The sequence below is a fragment of the Biomphalaria glabrata genome, chromosome 18, assembly GCF_947242115.1.
Source record: "Biomphalaria glabrata chromosome 18, xgBioGlab47.1, whole genome shotgun sequence".
Taxonomy (NCBI): Eukaryota; Metazoa; Mollusca; class Gastropoda; family Planorbidae; genus Biomphalaria; species Biomphalaria glabrata.
The window spans coordinates 5,772,596-5,795,893 of NC_074728.1; the positions used below are offsets into that span (position 1 = coordinate 5,772,596).

Genomic DNA, 23,298 nt, shown 5'->3' on the forward strand with positions numbered 1-23,298 from the left:
ACAAAACATTTGCAGATCATTTTTAAAACAATGAGTACCTTCGTGGCAGTGTTACTTATTTTATTATATGTAACTGGAGCAGGTTGGTATAGTCTCAAATCATATTGATATATACATTTTAGACTATTAATGATGCTTAGTTATTTGATTATTTTCATCTTATTGGCGTTAATAACATCTACATCAAGTTAAGCGCTTTATAATTATAGTCGTCTTTTGGCCCTCACTGAAATAGATCTAGAGTCTACAGTAGGCCTACTCTAGAGGAAAGAAGCAGATGGCGTCTAAGAGAGACATTTGGAGAGGTCTTACTAAGCCCGCGGGCCACACATTTGAAACCCTTCTTACACAGTGACATAGTTGCAAGTGTGCAGTTCTTCCTTGTAGAAAAGCTTTGTTTTTTTTTTTAAATAATTTTTTTCTATTTTACTTGTTTATCTAGATGAAGTTCGACCAGTTCAATTCATGAAATTAAATTCCGAATAGCGTCAAGTCAATGTAAGAATAGATCTATCACAACAACAATATCTATTTTCGCTGGTCCATGTTGTTGAACAAAAGCATAGACCTTACAGAATGCATACGATTAAATCTAGATACTATCTTATCTCATTAAATTGTCAGTTTCTAAAAGTTCAATCCTAGAAAAGATAATACCGGTACATCGAATACATGTATCAATGTTTTCATCAATCATTCCATTCTCCAATCATGGGTCATCATGGGGTCCAAACGCTGCAATAACCTTGTCTCTCATTTCTTGGTTTGTGATGCGGTCTCTGAAGGAAGAACACTTTTCCAAAATTTCTAGTTTTGGGAAAGTCAGTAGTCACATGTTTATTATAATAGTGCTATTTGATGATCTTCAGCTTGTGACATAAGCTGATTTGGAGGTGCCATAATAAGAGTTCAAACACTTTAATAAAAGAATGAAGTGACAAATAGCTGAAATACTTTTCTAGTATTTAAGTCTTTTAAACTCAAACCAGAAACAATAAATGTATGTACAGTTCATATATAAAGCAGATATGGGATAAAATAATAGTAACTATTTACTTTCAAAACTAGCGACTTCTAAGTCTAACTTTCTAGCTCTCTGTTTCGTCCCAAGCTACTAGTCCTCTTTTTTATATCTTTATTTAGAATAATCTAGAACCATGGCGCCTCAATACCCTTGACCTTTTTACATTTAATTTTCTTTGTCTGTTTTTTCTGATTGAAGATATTTTAATTCTATTTCCCTGGTGTAGCATTGAACTACGTTTTAATCAGCGTCTCTCTGGCATTTTCGTTTTTCAAATGTGACAACGTCTGACTTAATCTTAGCTAGATAAAATGTCCTACATTTTGTGTAAAAATGTTTGTAAAATGTTTTCCATGTTTCGGATGTTCCTTCAGAGTGGACGATAATTTACTTCCTAGTCAAAAACTCCCGCAGGACGACGGGTGATGTTTAACCTGGGACCATCAATAAGTCTGAACGACAGTTCGGCGCGCAAACCGCACAACCAGGCAGCCATTATGAACAATGATCTGTCACCAAGGAAATGACATCAATAAAGGAAACCTAAAAGAGTAGAAGGAAAAACAAAAAAAAACGTAGATACAAAATATCAAAATCTTTTCTTTAGGCGTCGTAGAGAGACATGGGGACCAAGAAAGCTACGGACAGCGAAAAAACAATGGCGTCTGCTCTGGAAGAAAGCCTGCCAACAGAATGATGGCTAGGTCCTCTACTACAAAAGAGAATACTACTTTAACCTTCGATACATGTGAACAGGATGGTCTCTCGAGAATAGGGCTGCATAATCCCATGAAAAAAAGTTTTCTGCGAGAGAAATCATAGACTTCTACGACTGAAGAAGGCCAGCTGTGCAATGTTTCAACATATTGACTAACAATATTACAAATAATGCCTTGGGTGAATTACTTATATATTGCTGTAGCTCTAGTGGCAGAGCGATAGGGTTAATTCGTGTGCCAACTACTAACACTTGATTCAGGCAAACACACACAGGTCAACGGATATCAGTGGACAAGGGGCAGTACTGCTGGTACACGCAAATATGACCCATGTTATGGTCATGTGATCGAAAGCCTTGGTGGACCAGAGAAAGGGAGTGCAGTCCAGGACAGCAAGGCGGTGTGGTACAATGTGTGTCCTCGAGAATGTAGCCTTACGAGTCCAGGAATAGACAGAGAGACTTTTGTTTGTAAAATGTTTTACATGTTTCGAATGTTCTTTCAGAGTTGAAGATAAGTTTACTTCCTAGTCCAAACCTCCAGCAGGACGACGGGGGATGGGAGCGGGCAGGGTTTGAACCCGGGACCATCGATTAATCCAAACGATAGTCCGACGCGCAAACCGCAAGACCAGGTAGTGTTTAGTAGGCAGCTCTGTTAAGTAGTTGTAGTTAGCGTAGCCAATTCTGTTGTACTGGCTGTTGGTGTATGTAGTTATTAAACCACCACACTATATTTTGTAACTCTCGTTGCCAAGTTCTTGTGTTAGATGTGCTGTGTTGAGCGGTGTCAACAGAGGACCTAGTACTGCTAGAGAAAAAATCGTAACAACATCATAATCATTATTTTTTATTATCACTACTATTTTATTTTTACTTGACACTTTTGTACGTTGACAAGGTCAAGGCTCCCGACGACGACAAGCAGACGATGAACCAAACGAGAAAGAAATAAAGGATAATGAGAACGACAAATGTGGGGACGAGACTTTGTCTGAAGGTAAAATCTGGTCATTTAATAAGATCACAATATATGGAGGAGCGGTGGCTGAGCGGTAAAGCCCTTGGCTTCCGCACCGGGGTCCGGGGTTCGAATCCTGGTGAAGTCTGGGATTTTTAATCTTCTGGCGCCCACCTAGTTCTAATGGGTACCTGACATGACTACATGATACCCTCATTAATCGTAGGCCACAGAATCAGATGATGATTTTTACATCATCTGCCCTATAGACCACAAGGTCTGAAGGGGAAACTTTACTTTTTTTTTTTACTTTGACAACAAATGGAGATTTAGTTTCACTACATTTGACCACCTCAATTCAAGTCTTAGAGAGTTTCAAAGTAACCAATGGACCTCATTCATCAATCGTAAACAAACAGCATTAAGCCACGTCATAATATTGATAAAACAATGAAAAAAACGCATCACGTGACATCCTTTATGGATTGCGTAATTTGTATAGAAGAGATAGAGAATCACGTGGCTAAATGTTGTTTGTTTACGATTGGTGAATGAGGTCCATTGATCGTTTGATAGTTTTAGTAACCTAGAGACCTAGCTGAAGAAATGTTATGATTTAGGGTTTTATACTAATATTAATAATGATTGTAATGTCTTCGATTCTGAAGATAAATGAAAAGTACAGTGTATTACATGACTACGCCTATCCAATTCCTAGGGCTCTATAAAATTGAAATCTTAAGTGTAAGCTTATAGCTCCAAAATTAGCGATTTATAATAATTGTATAGCAACAATATCAAGGAAAACCAAGAAAGTAATATTCAAAAGCATAATAAGTGAGACCTGGACACTGACAAAGACATCTGAAAATTTACAAATACCGGTACTTGGGAACGAAAGATTCTTAGAACAATATATGGTGCTATAAAAGATGAAACATGGTGGAGGACACGCACTAACCATGAGATATATCAATTATATGAAGACCTACTGATAGAGACAGAAACTAAAAAGAACAAACTACGTTGGGGGCAGGTCACCTTGAAAGAATGTCAAAGAACAGAGGAGCAAAAATTTTATACAGGCACAAATCAAAAGGCAGGCGACCCAAAGGCAGACCCCGAATGCGGTGGATTGATGATGTGGAGGCAGATCTACATCAGCTTGGGGTTCGGGCGTGGAGGCCCAGGAGAGATTTGAATGGAGGGATGTGTTAAAGCAGGCCAGAGCCCTCCATGGGCTGTAGCGCCACTGGGAAGGATGGATGGATTTATAACATGGAAGAATGATGTCCAATTGGCTTATTTTTTTTTATGTATACAAATCAACTAACTAACTTTATCTTTATAAACAAATGCTTTTTTTGAATTATGATTTTTGTTTGTTTACAATTTATATTTAATGTATGGAAAAGTTTTCGTTGAGTACTGACTTACGAGATCTCTTGCCTAGAACACGGTGCCGCCATTGGGAAGCAGACGCCAAGCAGATTGGGGACAGTTGGAGGAGACTGGCTTAGAACCAAGACGCCTGGAAGAAGCTGGTTGGTGGCCTATGCCCCAGAAGGGACCTGAAGCTATGATGAGATCATTATATAGAACACTTCAACACGTTAATGATGTCACTTTAAACTATTCGATGCCAACTGTGTAGATTTTTCTTTGTTTCCAGTTTGTGAAATCGGCTGGTATGGCGAGACGTGTGCGGTTCAATGCCACTGCGCTGAGAACAATGCCTGCACGGATGAAGGTTTCTGCATTGACACGGCCTCCAGGTGCATGAAGGGTTTCTTTGGAGGAACTTGTCAGATGAGTGAGTGCTTCAGAAACACTAAAGTAGCTTGTGAGTGAGTAGAGTTTACTATGCGCTCTTTTGGGGACCTTTGACCTAATGGAAAGATTTTATCCAGACGTTTGGAATGAGATTGGCTCTTCATCGACATATCTGTTCGAAGGTCTGCCATCGACTAGATTAGTGTTTCCCAAACTCTGTTCCGAGGAACCCTCGTGTTCCACGAGGCCTTAGAAGGTGTTCCACGATCTAGTGGAATGATTAGCTAGTAGGCCACAAAGTAAATGAATCTCTTTTTAAAAAAAATAAGCAAAATGTTCCGCTAAATACTCAGAATGTGCGAAGTGTTCCGCTAAATACTTAGAATGGGCGAAGTTTTCCGTTAAGGAAAAAGTTTGAGAAACACTGGACTAGACAATCATTGAATAACATTTGTCTGTTTTGTACACGGTTACATAAGCCTCACCGGTGTTCTCCCATTCCGTTATGGGTGCATTGATTCTAAATATTGAACTGAAAAAATAAATTGAACTTAATTTTAAGCAAAAGTAAGAGAAATATAAATAAATCCTTTTATAAAAAAAAACAAACGATAACATAAGGGGAAAGACTCCACCATTACTACTAAGTCTATCAATAGAGTAGAGGTTATATCCCTTATTTGATCTCAAGTAAATAATTACCAAAAATTAATTGACTATTTGGTATTTTTTTTTACTCATTCATGTTTTAAATAATTGTTTAAATTATCAACTTAATCGGAGAATAGCATTGACAATTATGTTAAGGGACTAAACTCTACATATTTATCCTCATCTGTGAATACTGAAGGATTTATTTCACTTGCTGGTATCAAACCAAATAATCAATTAGCAGAAATTTATTGAGTAATTTGTTATTTTTTTATTGGTTCATTTCTCGTCAACACCGATGAATAATTGTGCAGATTTTCAATTTCATTCGAAAATAAGTGCGGGACAAATGTGTACTTACTGTTGACCGGACATACAGACCGACAGGCAGACAGAGTGAGTTAATAGAAGCTTTGCCAAAATGTCATTTATTGACAAAATATACAGTTTTGTGAATTCAATGTAGAATAAAATATTATCTTTAAGAATTTAATCCAAGTGCAGCTCATCTAAAAAAATGAAATTAAAACTTTTCTCTATGGCGCCTCTCGTCTCAAGCGTGTAATAGGGGTTACCCACTATGACACCCCATATTTGTTACCTCAGATGCTATGGAATTACATCAGAATATATTCAGCTAATACAAACGGATTATCAAATTATTATTTTTTACTCAATGTTACATCAGAAAACCGCGCACACTTTCATGGCTGGCCCTAACAATTGCGGGGCCCTTTGCGAAATGGATTGCGCGGGGCCCAGTCTTGGTAAGGATAAGCACAATGTCAATATCAAGATTTTGTATTAGAAAATGCATTCGTCTTTACAATACATTTTTTAAAATGAAAGCTGACTTGTCGTTTTTTTTTTTTATCGCGAGTAGGATTGGCACCCCAAAATGACAATTTTATCTATTTTTCAGGAGATTTTTAATTTCATGAGATTTCCATGACTTTTTGGTATATCTTACAGTTACAGGAGATTTCCAGAAGCACCTGGAAAATCAGGAAGTCGCAGAAAACCAGTTTTTATATTTAAGTTATAATGTTTTAATTAAATAATTTACACTAAGACTTAGCTCGAGGCCTATGAAAGTGATGGGACTACTGCAACCGCATTCTTCTTCTTCTTCTTCTAGCCAGGTTTTTGCAGCTGAGCTGCGAGATCTTTTGCAGTCCGTACCAAGGAAAAATAGTGTGCTGTTTTCTTCAGTTTTTTCAGCACTGCCGTACAGGGTGTTGGTACTGTTGGGCTGTAGTGGAAGTAGGGTCTGCCTAAGGTGGATTAGAAAGGGGGCATTTAAAGAGGATATGGTTTACGGTTTCATAAGGGTGGGCTGCGACTGCATATGTTGCAGTGGCCTAATTCCGACCCTGCGCACTTTTCATAGCAGCTATCAATATTGGCTTTCTTTGAAGTATTTTAGGTTGGCCTCAAGCAGAGATTTTGTGATGATAGAATTTCATGAATAAATGGATGACGAATGCCTATTTATTTCCCCCTCTAGTTGATATGGCTCAAGCCGCTGTGAGCTCAATGCCTTTGTTGATTGACGGTGATCCGGAGTCATGCCAAGAGGATACCACGATTAAAAGACTTCACTTGAGACTCAATGTTCCCGTATATTTCATCTTTTTGAGAATGGTTGTACTTGAGGAAGGTAACAAATTACGAGTTGTTAAAGATTTTTAAACATGTTCAGGCTAATTCATAGACAACCTTTTTTTTATTGGTGTATAGTGTATACGGTGTTAAAAGGAAGTACTAATACACATTTGAGGACTTTTGTTTTCTCTTCAGCAGTTTAGAATAAACTTTCCAAGCTTGCAGAACAAATTAATTACGAATCAACTCACTCTGTCTGACTGGTAGAAAGTGTGTACTCGTTATTTCTCCCACACCCATTCTCGGATCAAGCTAAAACTTTGCACAATTATTAATTGACATAGATAAGACATGAAACAATAAAAAAGAGTAACTAATCAGAAAATTAATTAACGGTAACTCTTTATTTTGTTCAATAGCGACAAGAGAAACTAATGTTTTAGTATTTACAGAAGAATGGCTAAATTTGTAGGGTTTAGTCACCTTAAATAATTGTTAACACTAATTTCTCTCACGCATTTTTTGATCAAGCTAATACTTTCAACAATCATTTATTATATCTAACAAAACATGAATCAATAAACAAAAATTAGTAAATTAGTTATTGGTTATTGGTTAATTATTTTGTTTGATATCGACTAAGAGAAATTGCTTATACATTAATGGTAGATATAGTTTTAAGGACGGAGTTCTTCCCCTCTAGATAAGCACTGTTTTTTTTTTAATACGTTGTTTGTTTATTTGATCTTGTTTGCGCTTTGTTTCTGCATTGTTTCAGTAAGCGTTTTATTTCTGTTGTTGACAAGGGTGTCTATGTGGCCAGCACAATGTGGGTGAATGATCAAACATCTTTACTTCTTTAAAGTATGTCAGGCACCCATTGAGTTGTGTCCTTAGGGGCGACACCAAGATTCGAACTGAAGATCCCTTGGTTGGAAGTCAATCGCTTTACTACTGGGCCACCACGCCCCCAGTTTTGCTTCATTCTGAAACGTTTCTATTCTATTTATAGCACTGTTCAATTAGGTCCAGCACTCTAACATCTACCCAATAGCAAGGAACTCTAACATCTTCTGGCTAATTACCTAATAGCAAGAGGTGGAAAAGACCACTATCTGAATAATTTTGCCTGTTTAATGTCTGAAATTTTGACAACGTTTAAACGATTCGATTTTTTCTTTATTCCTAATCCCTAATTTTAGCTTCTGTACAGGTACTTTCGTTTTTTATTCAAAAACGTTAGACCCGTTTTATGTTACAAAACGTTTGTTGTCATATAAATGTTTCTAAAATTTATGTAAGCAATTAACAATCAGTCACAGTACTGATTCAGTAACATTTATTTAGACGCCTATTTCACAATCCTTACGTAAAAAACCAATAATAATAATGAGGCTAGTCTTCGAGTCCGAAGATTTGTGAGGAGTGCAGTATTTCCCGTGGCTGCGCAGCCCCAGCTGTGACCTAAATATATTGTCTCATCCAGGGCCAAGCATAACCATTGTCCGCAGGTGGTTGATTTTGATTTTTTTTTTTCGCCGTCTGCGTTTGTCCTAGGCAGCGGATTTTCTTTTGGCCTCAAATGTGTATCCCGCGGCCTTCGTGAGTGACCTCCAGCTGTCTCGTTCTGAAGCCGCATGCAACCAGCCAATGAAGGTTGACGCCTAAGCTGGTCTTTGAAGCGTTTCCGTGGGGCGTCTCTGTTACGTTCATCACCTTTTAGCTCACCAAAAAAAGACTGCCTTTGGCACTCTCAAAATAAGTTGAAACTACTCACCGGTACATATTGTAAATGAAAACGCAGGAATCCGTTTAAATATTTACCATTTCATTAATAAATTGGTTGTAATTAATTAATTTTATTTTCTATAGAAGTGTACTCAACTAAGGGGAGATTAGCCTTTTGTAGAAAACTAAGCTAGTTTTTATTTTACTATTTTTATAAACTTCTACTTTTATAAATACTTGTATGGCTTAGAGGCTAATGCGTAGGCCTTCCATTGTAAAGGCGTGAGACCCCGAATTAAAATTCAGACCCCATATTTTCAAATTATTTTTTAAAAAAGCAGCACGGAAAACCTCCTCCCATATACCCCCCTCCACCCACTGGTCCATAAATGAGATTAGACCATAGAGCACTGAGCATGATATACACATGAAAGTTGAATTAAATAAATATAAAAATATACAAGCAATTGAAAAAAAGAATACAAATTAGAAAACAAAGCGTATCTATAGAAAGAAACGCTAATTGCTTCCATTTATCTGAAAATGGCATGGTTTAGCTCCCTTTCTGCCATATAAAATTAAATTAATTAATTAACTGATTTTTTTTAAATTTTTGGATTGATTCGTGTATTATCATCAACTATAAATAATTATGAAAAATTTCAACTTGATCCGAGAATGGGAAAAGGGAGGGATTTGTGTCAAAACGTAATAAGGGGATTAAATCTATGTTTACATCATTTTTTATTTAAGTACCATTTATTCCCCTAATTTCGAGATCAATCAAAATAATTAGTCACCAATAATTAATTAATTGGTTAAAATTTTTAATTTATTCCTGTCTTGTCTTGTCAGGCAAAATAATTGTGCAAAGTTTCAACTTGATCCGAGAATAGAAAATGGGCGAAAAAAAACTTCTTCAAACCCTTTACGAGACAGACAGACAGACAGACGGACACGGAGACAGAGTGAGTTTATATAAGCGTTGCAATTTTAAAAATTTCCAATCGCAAAAATATTCTGTTCTTAGTCTAATTTTGTCTAGATCTCTTAAACATTAATTTCCATGATTAATTGAAAATAATAGATGCCAGTTCACTCAATAAATTCTTATATACATATTTCACTTGACTTTTCTGTTAGTAGAGTGGTTCAATGACCCTATAGAAGTGAAGTTCGTAACCATCAAGGGAGTGAAAGCAGACTGCATGAATGCTACCACCTACCTGTTCTTAGAGAATGCACTGGACGTGTACTGCAATGTCATTGACCTTGTACGCGAGATAGATGTCACGTGGACACACGATCGTATGCTCTGCAGCGTCAATGTGGACGGGGGTTAGCCCTTTTTTTTTTGTATATGCTCCTATTTCGTTTGATTTCTTTAACCAGGGCGAACAATAATACAAAAGTAACAATGATTATTATTTTTTAGAAATTAAATAAATTATAGCTTTTATCTAGCTCTACTTTCATGCTTATAGCATGATCAGAGCACTATGGTCCAATCTCATTCATGAGACTAGTGTGGGGAGGGCTTTCCGTGCTGCCTTTAGGCGCTCAGTAAACACAAGTCTGCTCGAGTCGGGTGTCGAACCTCGAGCCCTTTCATAGGTAACAAAGCCAAGCTAAGTTCAAGCGTACTTAGCCTCTCGACCACGTTTCCAAAAAAAAAAAAATGAAAAATATTTTAAAAAGAATTGAAGATCTCTAACAAAATTAAAATACTCAGGTTTTGGGGTGATACCAACTGACCAAGACCTTTGGTGACTCTGAACATTACTAAAAATGTCTCCTTACCTGTCAGAGGAGGTTACCGCTGCGAATCGTTTGATCGTCTAAGAGCTGAGCAGAAGGCTCTTCGAGCTCTAAGTTTGAAAAAAAACAACCTGTTTGAGCGTCAAACAGTAAAAAAAAAAAAAAAAAATTGCGTGAACCACCGATCAGTCTGGAAGAGACCCAAGTCAATGCCTATGTCAAACATTGCTATTTCCGATGTATCTGGCACCCCGGGCGCATGGGCTAGACATGGCCGAAGGCCGAGTGCACCGGGAACCTCCACCATTTTCCTATGTTATACCAAGCTAACGTGAAGGACTCGTCATTAATAACGGTCCTTCGAGGAACGGTTTTCTACTTTATCAATAGAAAAAAATATCGGTGAACAGTATTGAGGGGAGACTACAATAAATTTTCATTTCTCTTTTTAACTCTTTTATTGTGGGGCTACTTCGGCTAGGGCTGATGGAGACCTTTTTTTCTTTTAAAATAATATCCATTAGGTAAAATAAGATTTGTAAAAAGTTAATTTAGGTGTAGTAACTCTACACCCTTTGCAGATCTATGTTCCTCCTAGAAAACTCAATGTTTTCTATCGAAATAATTTGCAGTGAAAGAGTTAAGGAATCTCATTGAGGGCAACGCTAGAGTTTATCTAAAAAGTGTTTGATAAAATACTTGTAATGTTGTGAGTTAATGGTGGATCTCTTCTCATCATAAATGAGGGGTCAAGCGTTCGAATCCTGGTAAAGATTGGGATTTTGAACTTAGTGAGTCCACCCAACTCTAATGGGTATCTAACATTAGTCATTGTGATGCCGACATGATACCAACGCCAGCAGTAGGAAAAAGTTTAGCTTTACATCAGATCGCAATAAACAATAACAATGATAATAGTAAAAATTTAATGGTGCGATAAATGGTCGTCTAAGTAGCATGGATGTATATAGTTATATGACTTAATTTGTGAGTCATTTAAGGACTTTATGTATTAAGGATTTTATGTATTGAAAAAGTTTTTCGGTAAAAAAAATCTTCTCTGCCTGTATTCATGTCTGGTGGTAAAAGCCACTAGCAAGCTTCCTCTAGGCGTCTCCGTTCAGTTACAAAGACCTAAAATATGTTTACAAGATACACAACAAAAAAAACTTGAAGGAGTCCTCACCCCCCACCCACCCCGGTACTGTTTGGGTCACGAGCTAGAGTCAAGTTTGTCTTCTCTGGCGACGGGCCTGCAGCAAACTTAAGGAAAACTAAAGAAGCTGGTGTCATTGAGAGTGAGGGTCTTGAAGGACTCTACCTCGTTCTGAAGGACTCTACCTCGTTCTGAAGGACTCTACCTTGTTCTGAAGGACTCTACCTCGTTCTGAAGGACTCTACCTCGTTCTGAAGGACTCTACCTCGTTCTGAAGGACTCTACCTTGTTCTGAAGGACTCTACCTCGTTCTGAAGGACTCTACCTCGTTCTGAAGGACTCTACCTCGTTCTGAAGGACTCTACCTCGTTCTGAAGGACTCTACCTCGTTCTGAAGGACTCTACCTTGTTCTGAAGGACTCTACCTTGTTCTGAAGGACTCTACCTTGTTCTGAAGGACTCTACCTTGTTCTGAAGGACTCTACCTTGTTCTGAAGGACTCTACCTCGTTCTGGAGGACTCTACCTCGTTCTGAAGGACTCTACCTTGTTCTGAAGGACTCTACCTTGTTCTGAAGGACTCTACCTCGTTCTGAAGGACTCTACCTCGTTCTGAAGGACTCTACCTCGTTCTGAAGGACTCTACCTCGTTCTGAAGGACTCTACCTCGTTCTGAAGGACTCTACCTCGTTCTGAAGGACTCTACCTCGTTCTGAAGGACTTTACCTTGTTCTGAAGGACTCTACCTCGTTCTGAAGGACTCTACCTTGTTCTGAAGGACTCTACCTCGTTCTGAAGGACTCTACCTTGTTCTGGAGGACTCTACCTTGTTCTGAAGGACTCTACCTCGTTCTGAAGGACTCTACCTTGTTCTGGAGGATTCTACCTTGTTCTGAAGGACTCTACCTTGTTCTGAAGGACTCTACCTTGTTCTGAAGGACTCTACCTCGTTCTGAAGGACTCTACCTTGTTCTGAAGGACTCTACCTTGTTCTGAAGGACTCTACCTTGTTCTGGAGGATTCTACCTTGTTCTGAAGGACTCTACCTTGTTCTGAAGGACTCTACCTCGTTCTGAAGGACTCTACCTTGTTCTGGAGGATTCTACCTTGTTCTGAAGGACTCTACCTTGTTCTGAAGGACTCTACCTTGTTCTGAAGGAGTCTACCTCGTTCTGAAGGACTCTACCTCGTTCTGAAGGACTCTACCTCGTTCTGAAGGACTCTACCTCGTTCTGGAGGACTCTACCTTGTTCTGAAGGACTCTACCTCGTTCTGAAGGACTCTACCTTGTTCTGGAGGACTCTACCTTGTTCTGAAGGACTCTACCTCGTTCTGAAGGACTCTACCTTGTTCTGGAGGATTCTACCTTGTTCTGAAGGACTCTACCTTGTTCTGAAGGACTCTACCTTGTTCTGAAGGACTCTACCTCGTTCTGAAGGACTCTACCTTGTTCTGAAGGACTCTACCTTGTTCTGAAGGACTCTACCTTGTTCTGGAGGATTCTACCTTGTTCTGAAGGACTCTACCTTGTTCTGAAGGACTCTACCTCGTTCTGAAGGACTCTACCTCGTTCTGAAGGACTCTACCTCGTTCTGAAGGACTCTACCTTGTTCTGGAGGATTCTACCTTGTTCTGAAGGACTCTACCTCGTTCTGGAGGACTCTACCTTGTTCTGAAGGACTCTACCTCGTTCTGAAGGACTCTACCTTGTTCTGAAGGACTCTACCTTGTTCTGAAGGACTCTACCTTGTTCTGGAGGATTCTACCTTGTTCTGAAGGACTCTACCTTGTTCTGAAGGACTCTACCTCGTTCTGAAGGACTCTACCTCGTTCTGAAGGACTCTACCTCGTTCTGAAGGACTCTACCTTGTTCTGGAGGATTCTACCTTGTTCTGAAGGACTCTACCTTGTTCTGAAGGACTCTACCTTGTTCTGAAGGACTCTACCTCGTTCTGAAGGACTCTACCTTGTTCTGGAGGATTCTACCTTGTTCTGAAGGACTCTACCTTGTTCTGAAGGACTCTACCTTGTTCTGAAGGACTCTACCTCGTTCTGAAGGACTCTACCTCGTTCTGGAGGATTCTACCTTGTTCTGAAGGACTCTACCTTGTTCTGAAGGACTCTACCTCGTTCTGAAGGACTCTACCTTGTTCTGAAGGACTCTACCTCGTTCTGAAGGACTCTACCTTGTTCTGAAGAAAACAAGAAGAACATGAAATGATAAGGAACTAAAGTATCAAGTGAAATTATAAAGTCTTTTTACCATTTCTTACAGGTAGCAACGTCGTACTGCGGCTACCTGGGGTCGATCCTGATATTTTCAAGACTGTTGACGGCGACATGAGCGTCTTGCCTGAGCGCTGCTGGTCAAAGATAGGAGACAGCACAATATCTTGGACGATTGACCTTCAAAATTACCATCTAATCTATATGGTGGTCATTACAGGAAGGCCAGGTGAGATCTGTGATGCCGTCCGAACCACGACTCGCGTGCTTTATCTAACCCAAGGCAGTTGTAGAATACTTTAGCTAGTAAAGCCACGCATCATTGTACACGAGCTTTGAACGCGACATTTTGGTAGCATGAATCCATGAATTGCATTTATCTATTGTCAGGCTTTTATATGTTTGAATTAGCCTGATATTTGTATGATGTGGATACCTCTTCTGGTATTATTGTAATGTTCTTGCTTTATTAACTAAATATCTTGGTGCACACGCTAATTTTGTTGTTGCGTATGTGCACCTCAAGATCTACTGAATTATCAGACCACAACATGTAGATTACCAACAGACTCGAATTTAGCAGACATGGTTTTTATTAAACACAATAATAATTCGCAATTAATATATCGGCACTTCAGCCATCACAAAGTAGCACAGAATATTTCACATAAATCAATGTTGTAATCCATAGAAATATATCACAAACAATCACATATTTATTCATCAATACTTTTATCTTAAATACAAGACACGTCTGTCTTCTACCATATCTCTGGTGTCTACTTACTTGCCCATGTGGTCAGCTCTAATCATGTGATCCAAAATATCCCATCATTCAACTGGGTTCTCAACTTTCACGTGAACCATTAACTTTAGAATTCACTTCGTGCTTAACAATGCAATACTTCTCAACCAACACGTCACAGCATAAAACAGTCATGTGACATCTATTAATAGTTAACATTTGAACTTTATGATGACAACATCGTTTAATGACATCGACTGTGGCCCAATTCTGTTTTAAAGTTCATATGCACTGTTGAACTCAGTCGGGACCGTTAGTTATAGAAGGCCTGAGCACTGACCTGCAACATCACAACCTGTGGGCAGACCAATAGATCGTTGCCACGTCGCAGGTCTGTACGACATGGCACGAGTTCTAAATTTCCCACAGGTTGTGACGTTGCAGGTCAGTATTGAGGCCTTCTATAACGAAAGGCCTCGACTAAATAAGCCTAACCTTTCACTGGTGAAGTGCCGATGTGTCAAACGAGCTGGTACTATAACGCATCAATGTACTTGACAGGCTCAAAACGCAAAGTAAATAGTATGTTTCCAATTTCAGACTTTAAGGTCTATAGGGCAGAGGGTGTTAAGATCTTCTGTTTCTTTGTCCAACCGTTAACGAGCAGGGTGTCACGTGGCCAGCACAACGACCAACCGCCTTTACTTTCCCCAACTAAAGTCAGGTACCCATTAGAGTTGGGTAGACTCAGGGGCGCCCGTAAAAAAATCCCGAAATTCAAAACTCCAGTCTTCACCGAGATTCGAACCTATGGACCCTAGGTTTGAAAGCCAAGCGCTTAACCGGTCAGCCACCGCGACCCCAGGGCGTACAAGATGTACCAGCATCTTATGATTAACTAAACTACACGCATATACACTTTATAATAAAGCAACAGCGTGATACATAAGACATTTTCTCTAATGAATGATGCGCGTCGTGATGCATGTGTCCAAAATGTATAAATGCACATTCCGAGAAACGTTGAGAACCGTTGATTTAGATTCTTTCCTCGCCCCTCCTTCTAAACATGCAACATGCCTACAGGAAGTAACTCTGTAAGAAAGCTCTAAAATCCCGAAATTTAAAATCAGTCATCACCAGGATTCGAACCCGGAACCCTCGGTTCGGAAGCGGAGCTCTTGACCACTCAGTCACCGCGCCTCCCCCTTAACTGTTTCTCTCCTAACTGACGATACCAACGTTGATTCCACTAGAATGTGGTAAATAATTACGGAGAGAAAGAGTTAAGTTATTACACTATGAAAATGACACTGACGACATCTTATTTTTTTGATTGCAGATGAAGCAGGAAACAAGATGAGAGACTTTCGTTTGTCTTTGATGGAGGAAGACAAAGTGGTTGCTGAGCTGACGGATAATTTAGAGACCCGGGGATTCGGAAACCAGCATGTTTTCTATTTCTACCCAGACTTCGACGTGACGAAGATCAAAATATATTACAAGGATGAAGAGAACCAGAGCCGAGAACTCCACATTTGTGAATTTGAGGCTTTTGGATGTGGGTAAAACCTTTGAGACTGAAAATTTTAAAAAATTCATGTTTTTATTTATTTTTTAAAAATCATTTTTATATTCATAATATTTTTTTTTATCCAGGATCTTTTTTTTTAGTTTAAGGAGCCGTAGTGGGATTCCCTTTTCAGACTTTGTTCGATCTTTAGGGCAGATGATGTAAAGGTCATCTGTTTTACTTTGTGGCACATGGTTGACAACAGTGGCGGACTAGGTGTCAAAATCGGCCCATGCATTTCTATAACATCCGGCCCATAAATTGTATATTATACGATGGACATCCAATTCTAGGTCTACCTGCTCTTAAAATCATTCTGTTCAGTTTGATAATGCATCGATATCTGTACACATGCATACAGTGAATGTAAACACATCGCCCCCTTTGTAGGAGAATATTATAAAACCTTTAACAATTTAATACGTCCCTTAATGATATTCATGCGGCCTCCATCTTATAAAATACAGACGTGATTTCAAATAAGAAGATGATTACTGTGATCCTACCGGCCAATTTGGGTACCGGCCCACCGGGCATTTGCCTGAACGCCCATATAGCCAGTCCGCCCTTGGTTGACAAGGGCAGCACAACGACCAAAGGCTTTTACTTTATCACCATCTTATGTCATGTATTCAATATAGCTTGGTGGACTCAAGGGCCCCCCACTTCAGAAGCCAAGCGCTCTACCGCTCAGCCACCACGCATTCTCAGTTTTATTGCTCATATCAAATCAGTCTGTCTGTCTGTCTGGTAAAAAAGTGTTTACACGTTATTTCTACTCACTCATTCTCGGATCACTTTGAAACTTTGCACAAAATTATTCATTGGCATAGACAAGACTCGAATGAATAACCAATTCGTCAGTTAATTATTGGTAATTAATTATTTTGTTTGATACCAACAAGGAAGACTTATTCATCTGTATTCACAGATATGGCTTATTTTGTTGGGTTTACTCCCCTTAAGTAATTCAGTAATTTCTCCCTCACTCATTCTCCGATCAAGTTAATACTTTCAAACATTTACTTATTGTATCTAACAAAACATGTATCTCTTTAAAAAAAATAACCAAATGATGAATTAATTATTAGTAATTAATTATTTTGTTTGATATCGAGTAAGGGAAACTTGTACATTATTGGTTGACATAGTTTTAAGTTTTGAGTTCTTCCCCTCTAGATAAGCTTTGTTTGTATATTTTGCTATTCTTTGTGTTGTATAGATATAGTTTTAAGGCCAAAAATAAGCTTTACAAAAGCTTTTTTTTTAAAGGTTTTTTGTTTCTATCAAGGGTGTGCCGCAGGCGTGTACGGGGATCAGTGTGAGAAGATTTGTCCTTCTCACTGCGCCAGAAATCTGTGTGACGAATATGGATGCTTCTGGTGCATAGAGGGGTACACGGGCCCCACCTGCAATAAAGGTAAGTCGGGTCTACATTTATGGTGAGGCCAAAATTTGTGCAGGCTGTTTTGGAGGTCATCTTCGTTTGAGGCATTCAGGGCACAGTCATCTGCGAATAGCAGGTTTCTGATGCAGTCGTAGTTTACCTTGGTCCTTGCCATGAGTCTCTGAGCGTTATGTGGGAGGTCAATACAAGCGCTGTAAAAACACTCTCAAGAGCTCCTTCAAGGAGTGCGATAGCGACTTTCACAGCTGGGAAGCACTAGCTCTCGATCGCTCCTCGTGGCGTGAAGCTGTGAGTCTCGGAGTCTCGAGATTGGAAACAAGAAGAGTGGCCAGGGCGAAAGAGCGCCGAACCAAAAAAAAAAGCTTAGAGAAGAAGCAGGCCTATCTGTAACTGACTTAGCCTACCCATGCCAAGTATGCGACCGGCTTTTTAAAGCGAGGATTGGACTTTACAGTCATCTTCGAGTCCATAGGAAATGACAAATGTGCTCATCTTCGACCACAAAGGAGGAGCTATATATATATATATATTTATAAGTCGGACCTAGTAATATACGAATCTAGTTTGATTCTCCTTTGAAAACAAGTGAGCTGGACCCAGAACGAAACTAGGATAAGTTGCTCTTCATTGGTAAAATAGTAAGATGGGCCTAGAAATAAACAAATGTAACTGTTTGTCCTTTGTAAAAAAAAAAAGGTATGATGGACCTAAAGTGTTACAAAGTAAGTTGAAACCTGCAATTATAGTAAGTTGGGGTTTTCCTATGAAAAACTTAATTAATCATACCCTGCCACAATTTTTTTTTTAATTTTAATTTAATGCCCTTCCTCGACTGTCTCATAAAGACTGGTTGTTTTTTTTTTTTTCTTTATTTCAAAGTGAAATCCAACACGACGTCAAACGAAGAAGGAGGCACATCTAAGAATGGAACCTCCTCGACCACCCAGCCCACGCCCAATGTCTCTCTACAGACAGACAAGGTGATAGACCTGGTCTTTATCGGTCTCCATATTGCCTTTGGCACGACCATCGTGGCGGTCTCGCTGATCTGTATCTGCCTTCGCATCAGGGACTACAAGAGCGATAGGGCGTCCACCATCTTTTCTATGGCTCCCCCATCCTTGTCTGGCTCCTTTACCACGCCACGTAAGTCACATGATATCCTTGTGTTTTTTTTTAAATTAATGCGTTTTTTTTTAAAACGGACTTTAGGAGACAATTACAGAGATCGGGTCTCAAAGAAACACTTTGCCGAGGTGAGACCCAGCGTCGCATGAGGTTTTTGGGACACGTCATCCAACAGAACGATCTACGCATACCAAGAGTTGCGATGATATGGTGGCCAATATGAGTAAAGCAATAACAGGAACGTCCACACTTAACTTGTCGTCACGTTTTCATGAAGGACCTCAGAACACGGACACCAGGTGGTAAGCGGCTTTATACATGCCAGTGACAGATCTTTATGGAGACAGCTTGCCCCCTAATGCGCTGAACAGCCCTGGAGGATTTTAAGTCTTAAGTGAGTCTAAGTTTTTATTTAGTAAGCTTTTATCACGAAGATCAAGACAACGAATAAAATTAATAGTTTATAGCAATTTTCATGTAAATACCAACTGCTCATATGAACATACATACAATGAAGTATCATTCCACTGTGGTTATTGTTTTCGTATATGGTGTAATTGCATACACAACTTTCTAAAATCTTTTAATGTGTGACGTTAGTGGCTATAATGTAGATCTGTATTTCGCCTAGTTTATTTGAAGACGTTTGCTTTGGTGTGGCGTTGTTTTAACATATAGGGCGTCTCAACCTCACCGCGGCGCCTGGGTGGAAACGGTCGTTAGAGGAGACAATTAGGCCAACAGACAGGCAAAATAGAACCCCCGTTGGGGTACCTAGGGACAGAGTCCATTGCACTGGCGGAGATGGAAGAAAGCCCCAACAAACATGTCAATATCCACACACCGTTTCTCAAAGGACCGTTTTTAAGATGGACACCTGCATGCTGATATAGTACAGAGAAAGAATATGGGGGAATTTCCCTGTCGTGCTCGGCCATTGGCCTCGCTTCTAATCCGAGCGTCTTGGGATATGAGGCATCGGTGATAGGAATGTAATAATTTGCATCTGCTTGGATATTTCCCAGACATAAGTTTGTTCAGACAGGCAAGTGGAGGTAAGCTTCCATAGGCCTACTATTACAAGAGTCTTAGATTCAGTTTTCAATGAATCAACTACAAAGAAGAAAGAAAAAAAAGAAATTCTAACTAGAAAGATAGTAAACACGCTCAAGCCACAACAAGCACTGCACTAAAATAAACACAAAATATAAGTATCACATAGAACAGGGGTTCTCAACCTGTGGGTCGCGGCAGAGTGGGGGGGTTGTAAAAAGGGGTCGCAGTGATTAAAAGGTTGAGAACCGCTGACATAGAAAGACCTCATCACAAACGAGAAATATCAGAACTAGGATCACAACGGCTATTAGCCCCATGATGACAATGACCTGCTCAACACTGTCAAAAAACTAAAACTAATACGTTTTGGCCATATCTAAAGGTCCTCAGGGCTCACAACGACATTCCTTCAGGGAACAGTAACAGGAAAAAGAAGAAGAGGCAGACAGTAAAATCGATGGAAATACAGCATAAAAGAATGGACGGACCTGTCATTGAGAGATATTACATCTAAGGCGAAAAGACGGTTGACAGATGACGAGTGGTGCCCCCAAACAGTTCAGACTAAGAGATAGGTGAAGGTGAAACTAAAATCAATTTTTTACATTTTTATTTGCTTGCTTTTTTCTCCCCCCTCAGAACGAAGTGTGAGAGCTTTGAACTCTCAACCCAGTAACACCATTGTGGAGCAAGAGTTACGTCACCCGACTCCACCGCCTCGTCAAGGTCCCAGGCTCTAACAACTCTAGCGGCAGACAAGATATCTGCTAGAAAGAAAACAAAAAAAAGGATAAATGACACCAATGCAGACGGCTTCTTTGTAAACAGATTGATTAACTCATTGATTTTAAGCTTCTAGAGGCAGTCATTCGTTTCACCCCTGTGTAGACGTCTGCTCATTCTTTGGCAGCTCTACGGACCGTCATTCACGTCGGATCTTCTGCAAAATTGTTTATATATTTATATATTTATCGCGCGAGAGCTGTGTCTGTGGTCTTTAAAATTCAAAAGAGTTATAAATAGGACAATGTATATGACATAATTTTAGTTTTTGTTGCTGTACATAATTTTTAAAGAGGCTAAAGATGTGTATCAATTCAAAGCCTTAATGACTTAACATTGGGAATGAAAAAGTTTAACTGTGAAGCTTCTTTGATCGCGCACTAAAAGCCAACCCTGGAATTATTATTTATTATTTATTTGACCTAATTGGACATGCCTACCAAAGAATGGGTTGAAGCCCAAAGGTGTGAGTCTAGAAATAGGATTACGTGAAAGTTGGATGAAGGAACAATGTTAAGTTTTTTTTTTCTAAAATATACAAAACTATACAAGAATCAATACATATTGTATCATTTATGATTCAGTGTGAAGTAGTGTGCTCAAGGGAGTGGTAGATTGTGACAAAAGCAACATTAAGAAATTACTAATCACCAATAGGTGTGCATATCTGTGAAAAAAAACACTTAATCTGGGGATTTAAACTAAGCAAAACTACATGTAACATCACTAGTGACATCCTATCTGGGAGCTTTGATTGCATAAGGCTGTTTAAGTGACCATTAACACGCACGTGACAGCAATGTGCATTGATAGGACAGTGTAGATTCTTTTATGTCCCCTTTCAGTGTCCCCATTAATTAGAGTGAATTGAGGAAGTCCTATTGGTGGGTAATTAGTTGAGTTTTAACACGTGTGTCGTAATTATTTGTCGGGATTGCACTGCGTCATGGGCTGGACACAGCCCGCCGGCCACAGTTTAGGCATCACAGTGGCGTCACCCTACCACAACACGTATTGTATGAGTAGGAAAATGATTGAGGAAAATGTCGTAGGCTTGTCATAGCAAAAGGTTGCTACTGATTTAACCTTCTTGTAATGAGTATTTAAAATGAAGTGTTTTCGTTGATAGAAAATTTCAGGACTATCAAAGGACTAAGTGAATTAAGTCCGAATATAGTATGAATACAGGCCGTAAGGTAAACAATTAAATATTTATAGATAACTATATAGTAATATTTAGTTTCTACATGGATCGTTCGCCGTTGTTGTATTTCTTGAATTTATAATTGGATTATTTAGTAAATATAATAAATATGGTTTTCTTTGATCAGTGTTTCTTATTGTTTAATGTATGTTTTATTTAATTATATTAAATTAATAGTTGAAAATGTATGTGTGTGTGTGTGTGTGTGTGTGTGTGTGTGTGTGTGTGTGTGTGTGTGTGTGTGTGTGTGTGTGTGTGTGTGTGTGTGTGTGTGTGTGTGTGTGTGTGTGTGTGTGTGTGTGTGTGTGTGTGTGTGTGTGTGTGTGTGTGTGTGTGTGTGTGTGTGTGTGTGTGTGTGTGTGTGTTTTTCCGTATTCGAACAAGAGTATCTCAGATATTTTTGAATTTTTTAAAATCTTTGTTTTGCGTTTTCTTAAACGCTTCTATATAGTGCCTCTTTCTTGCATCTCAACTCAGAGTGCTATGGTCCAATCTCTTTTGTGGGTCAACGTAGGAAGGGGGTATCTGGGAGAAGGTTTCCTTGCTGATTGTAGGCGCTCAGCAAACACAACTCTGCTAGAGTCTGGATTCAAACTCTAGCCCTCTTGTTAGGTGTCCAAGCCGTAACCAAGCGATTATGGCCTCTCAGCCACCCAGGCCACAATTTTATGTTAAACTTTCTCTTTTCTTTGACCTGAAATTTGAAATTTTATTTCCAGCTCAAAAGAGAAATTGATTCATATTTGAGGGCTAGATGTGAAGGAGTCTTGATGTTGCGGTGAGCTTACGTTGATCAGATAATGAGTTTCTGATGTTACTGTCGATCTCTATTTTGAACAGTTATTGAACAGTGAACACTCAAATAAAATCGTTATGCGGAGATTCAAATGTAAACTATCAATTCAAACAACGATGATCTTATAACAATTGATACAAAGCTTTAATTCTAGAACAAGGAATCACTTCAATAAAATATATACACTGTACAATAAAATCTAAATTTAATTAAACAAGTTAACTGTCTTCGTTCAAGCTCTCAACCATAGCTGACTAACCTTTATCATCTACCTCTTACTATATTTAGAAATAATCAATCTCGCTCCTTTTTATGGAAATAACTTGCCCGCTTCAGTTCCAAGAAAGCATGCTTATTCCAAGAACTCGTCAATTAAGCATGACTTTGCTGTGAAGACGCTTGCAGAAATATATAAATAAACTTAATGTAGCAGCTGCTTTATGCTACGTGAGATGTAGGCCCTAATAACTTAGTAGTGTTATTTTGTTTGTTTTTTTAATCAAATTTTTTATCAAATCCCTTTTTGGAATTAGGCTTTCTCATATCTTTGTTTTTACTTCATGTCATTAGTCTAACAATTGACACAATAACATTGTATTGGTTCGATTTATATACTTTAATGTTAGTTTTGGTTTGACTAAACTAAATTAATGTAAGCATTGGCTCAACTTGGCTTTAGGCAATGCAAGTATTGATAAGTTTGCCATATTATTAGGACTCTAACTGCAGACTTATAGAGGAGAAGCCGTCATGGAATCGAGATGCTACCGAAGGACGCTAGCTACCAAGACCACATCGCTAAGGAGGAAGCCGAAAACCGGATCACAGTGACGATCGGGACCCACTATAACTATAACTATGCCTTACAGAGGAAACATTTTGATTGAAGGAGCGTCCATAATGTTCATTGCAGATTTTCATGTATGGCGGATAACTATATTTATTTTAGCTATTTGGTGTATCCGGTGCGTATAGTATAGAAGTTTTGATAAGATATGTATTTTAA

The 23,298-nt window shown here is 39.0% G+C and overlaps 1 protein-coding gene across 2 annotated transcripts; it reads left to right on the forward strand.

Annotated features, from left to right (window-relative positions):
- Nucleotides 1-21,617, forward strand: LOC106063691 (uncharacterized). 2 transcript variants are annotated; one of them, XM_056016697.1, is made up of 10 exons: nucleotides 1-82; nucleotides 2,644-2,742; nucleotides 4,376-4,516; nucleotides 6,635-6,787; nucleotides 9,604-9,798; nucleotides 13,649-13,828; nucleotides 15,687-15,905; nucleotides 17,209-17,337; nucleotides 18,205-18,471; nucleotides 20,149-21,617. In XM_056016697.1, exons 1-10 carry the CDS (start codon nucleotides 31-33, stop codon nucleotides 20,247-20,249), a joined length of 1,536 nt encoding a protein of 511 aa, XP_055872672.1. In that variant the 5' UTR covers nucleotides 1-30; the 3' UTR covers nucleotides 20,250-21,617. The 2 variants fall into 2 exon arrangements, with proteins under 2 accessions (XP_055872672.1, XP_055872673.1); XM_056016698.1 differs by having other exon boundaries at nucleotides 9,607-9,798.
- Nucleotides 21,618-23,298: the final 1,681 nt, after the last annotated feature.

What these genes read in the sequence shown, in the direction of transcription:
- LOC106063691 (XM_056016697.1), top strand. Translation starts at nt 31, where the DNA reads ATGAGTACCTTCGTGGCAGTGTTACTTATTTTATTATATGTAACTGGA. An exon ending in TGGAGGAACTTGTCAGATGA is followed by an intron (nt 4,517 to 6,634) that starts GTGAGTGCTTCA and finishes TTCCCCCTCTAG; the next exon opens with TTGATATGGCTCAAGCCGCT. An exon ending in TGAATTTGAGGCTTTTGGAT is followed by an intron (nt 15,906 to 17,208) that starts GTGGGTAAAACC and finishes GTTTCTATCAAG; the next exon opens with GGTGTGCCGCAGGCGTGTAC.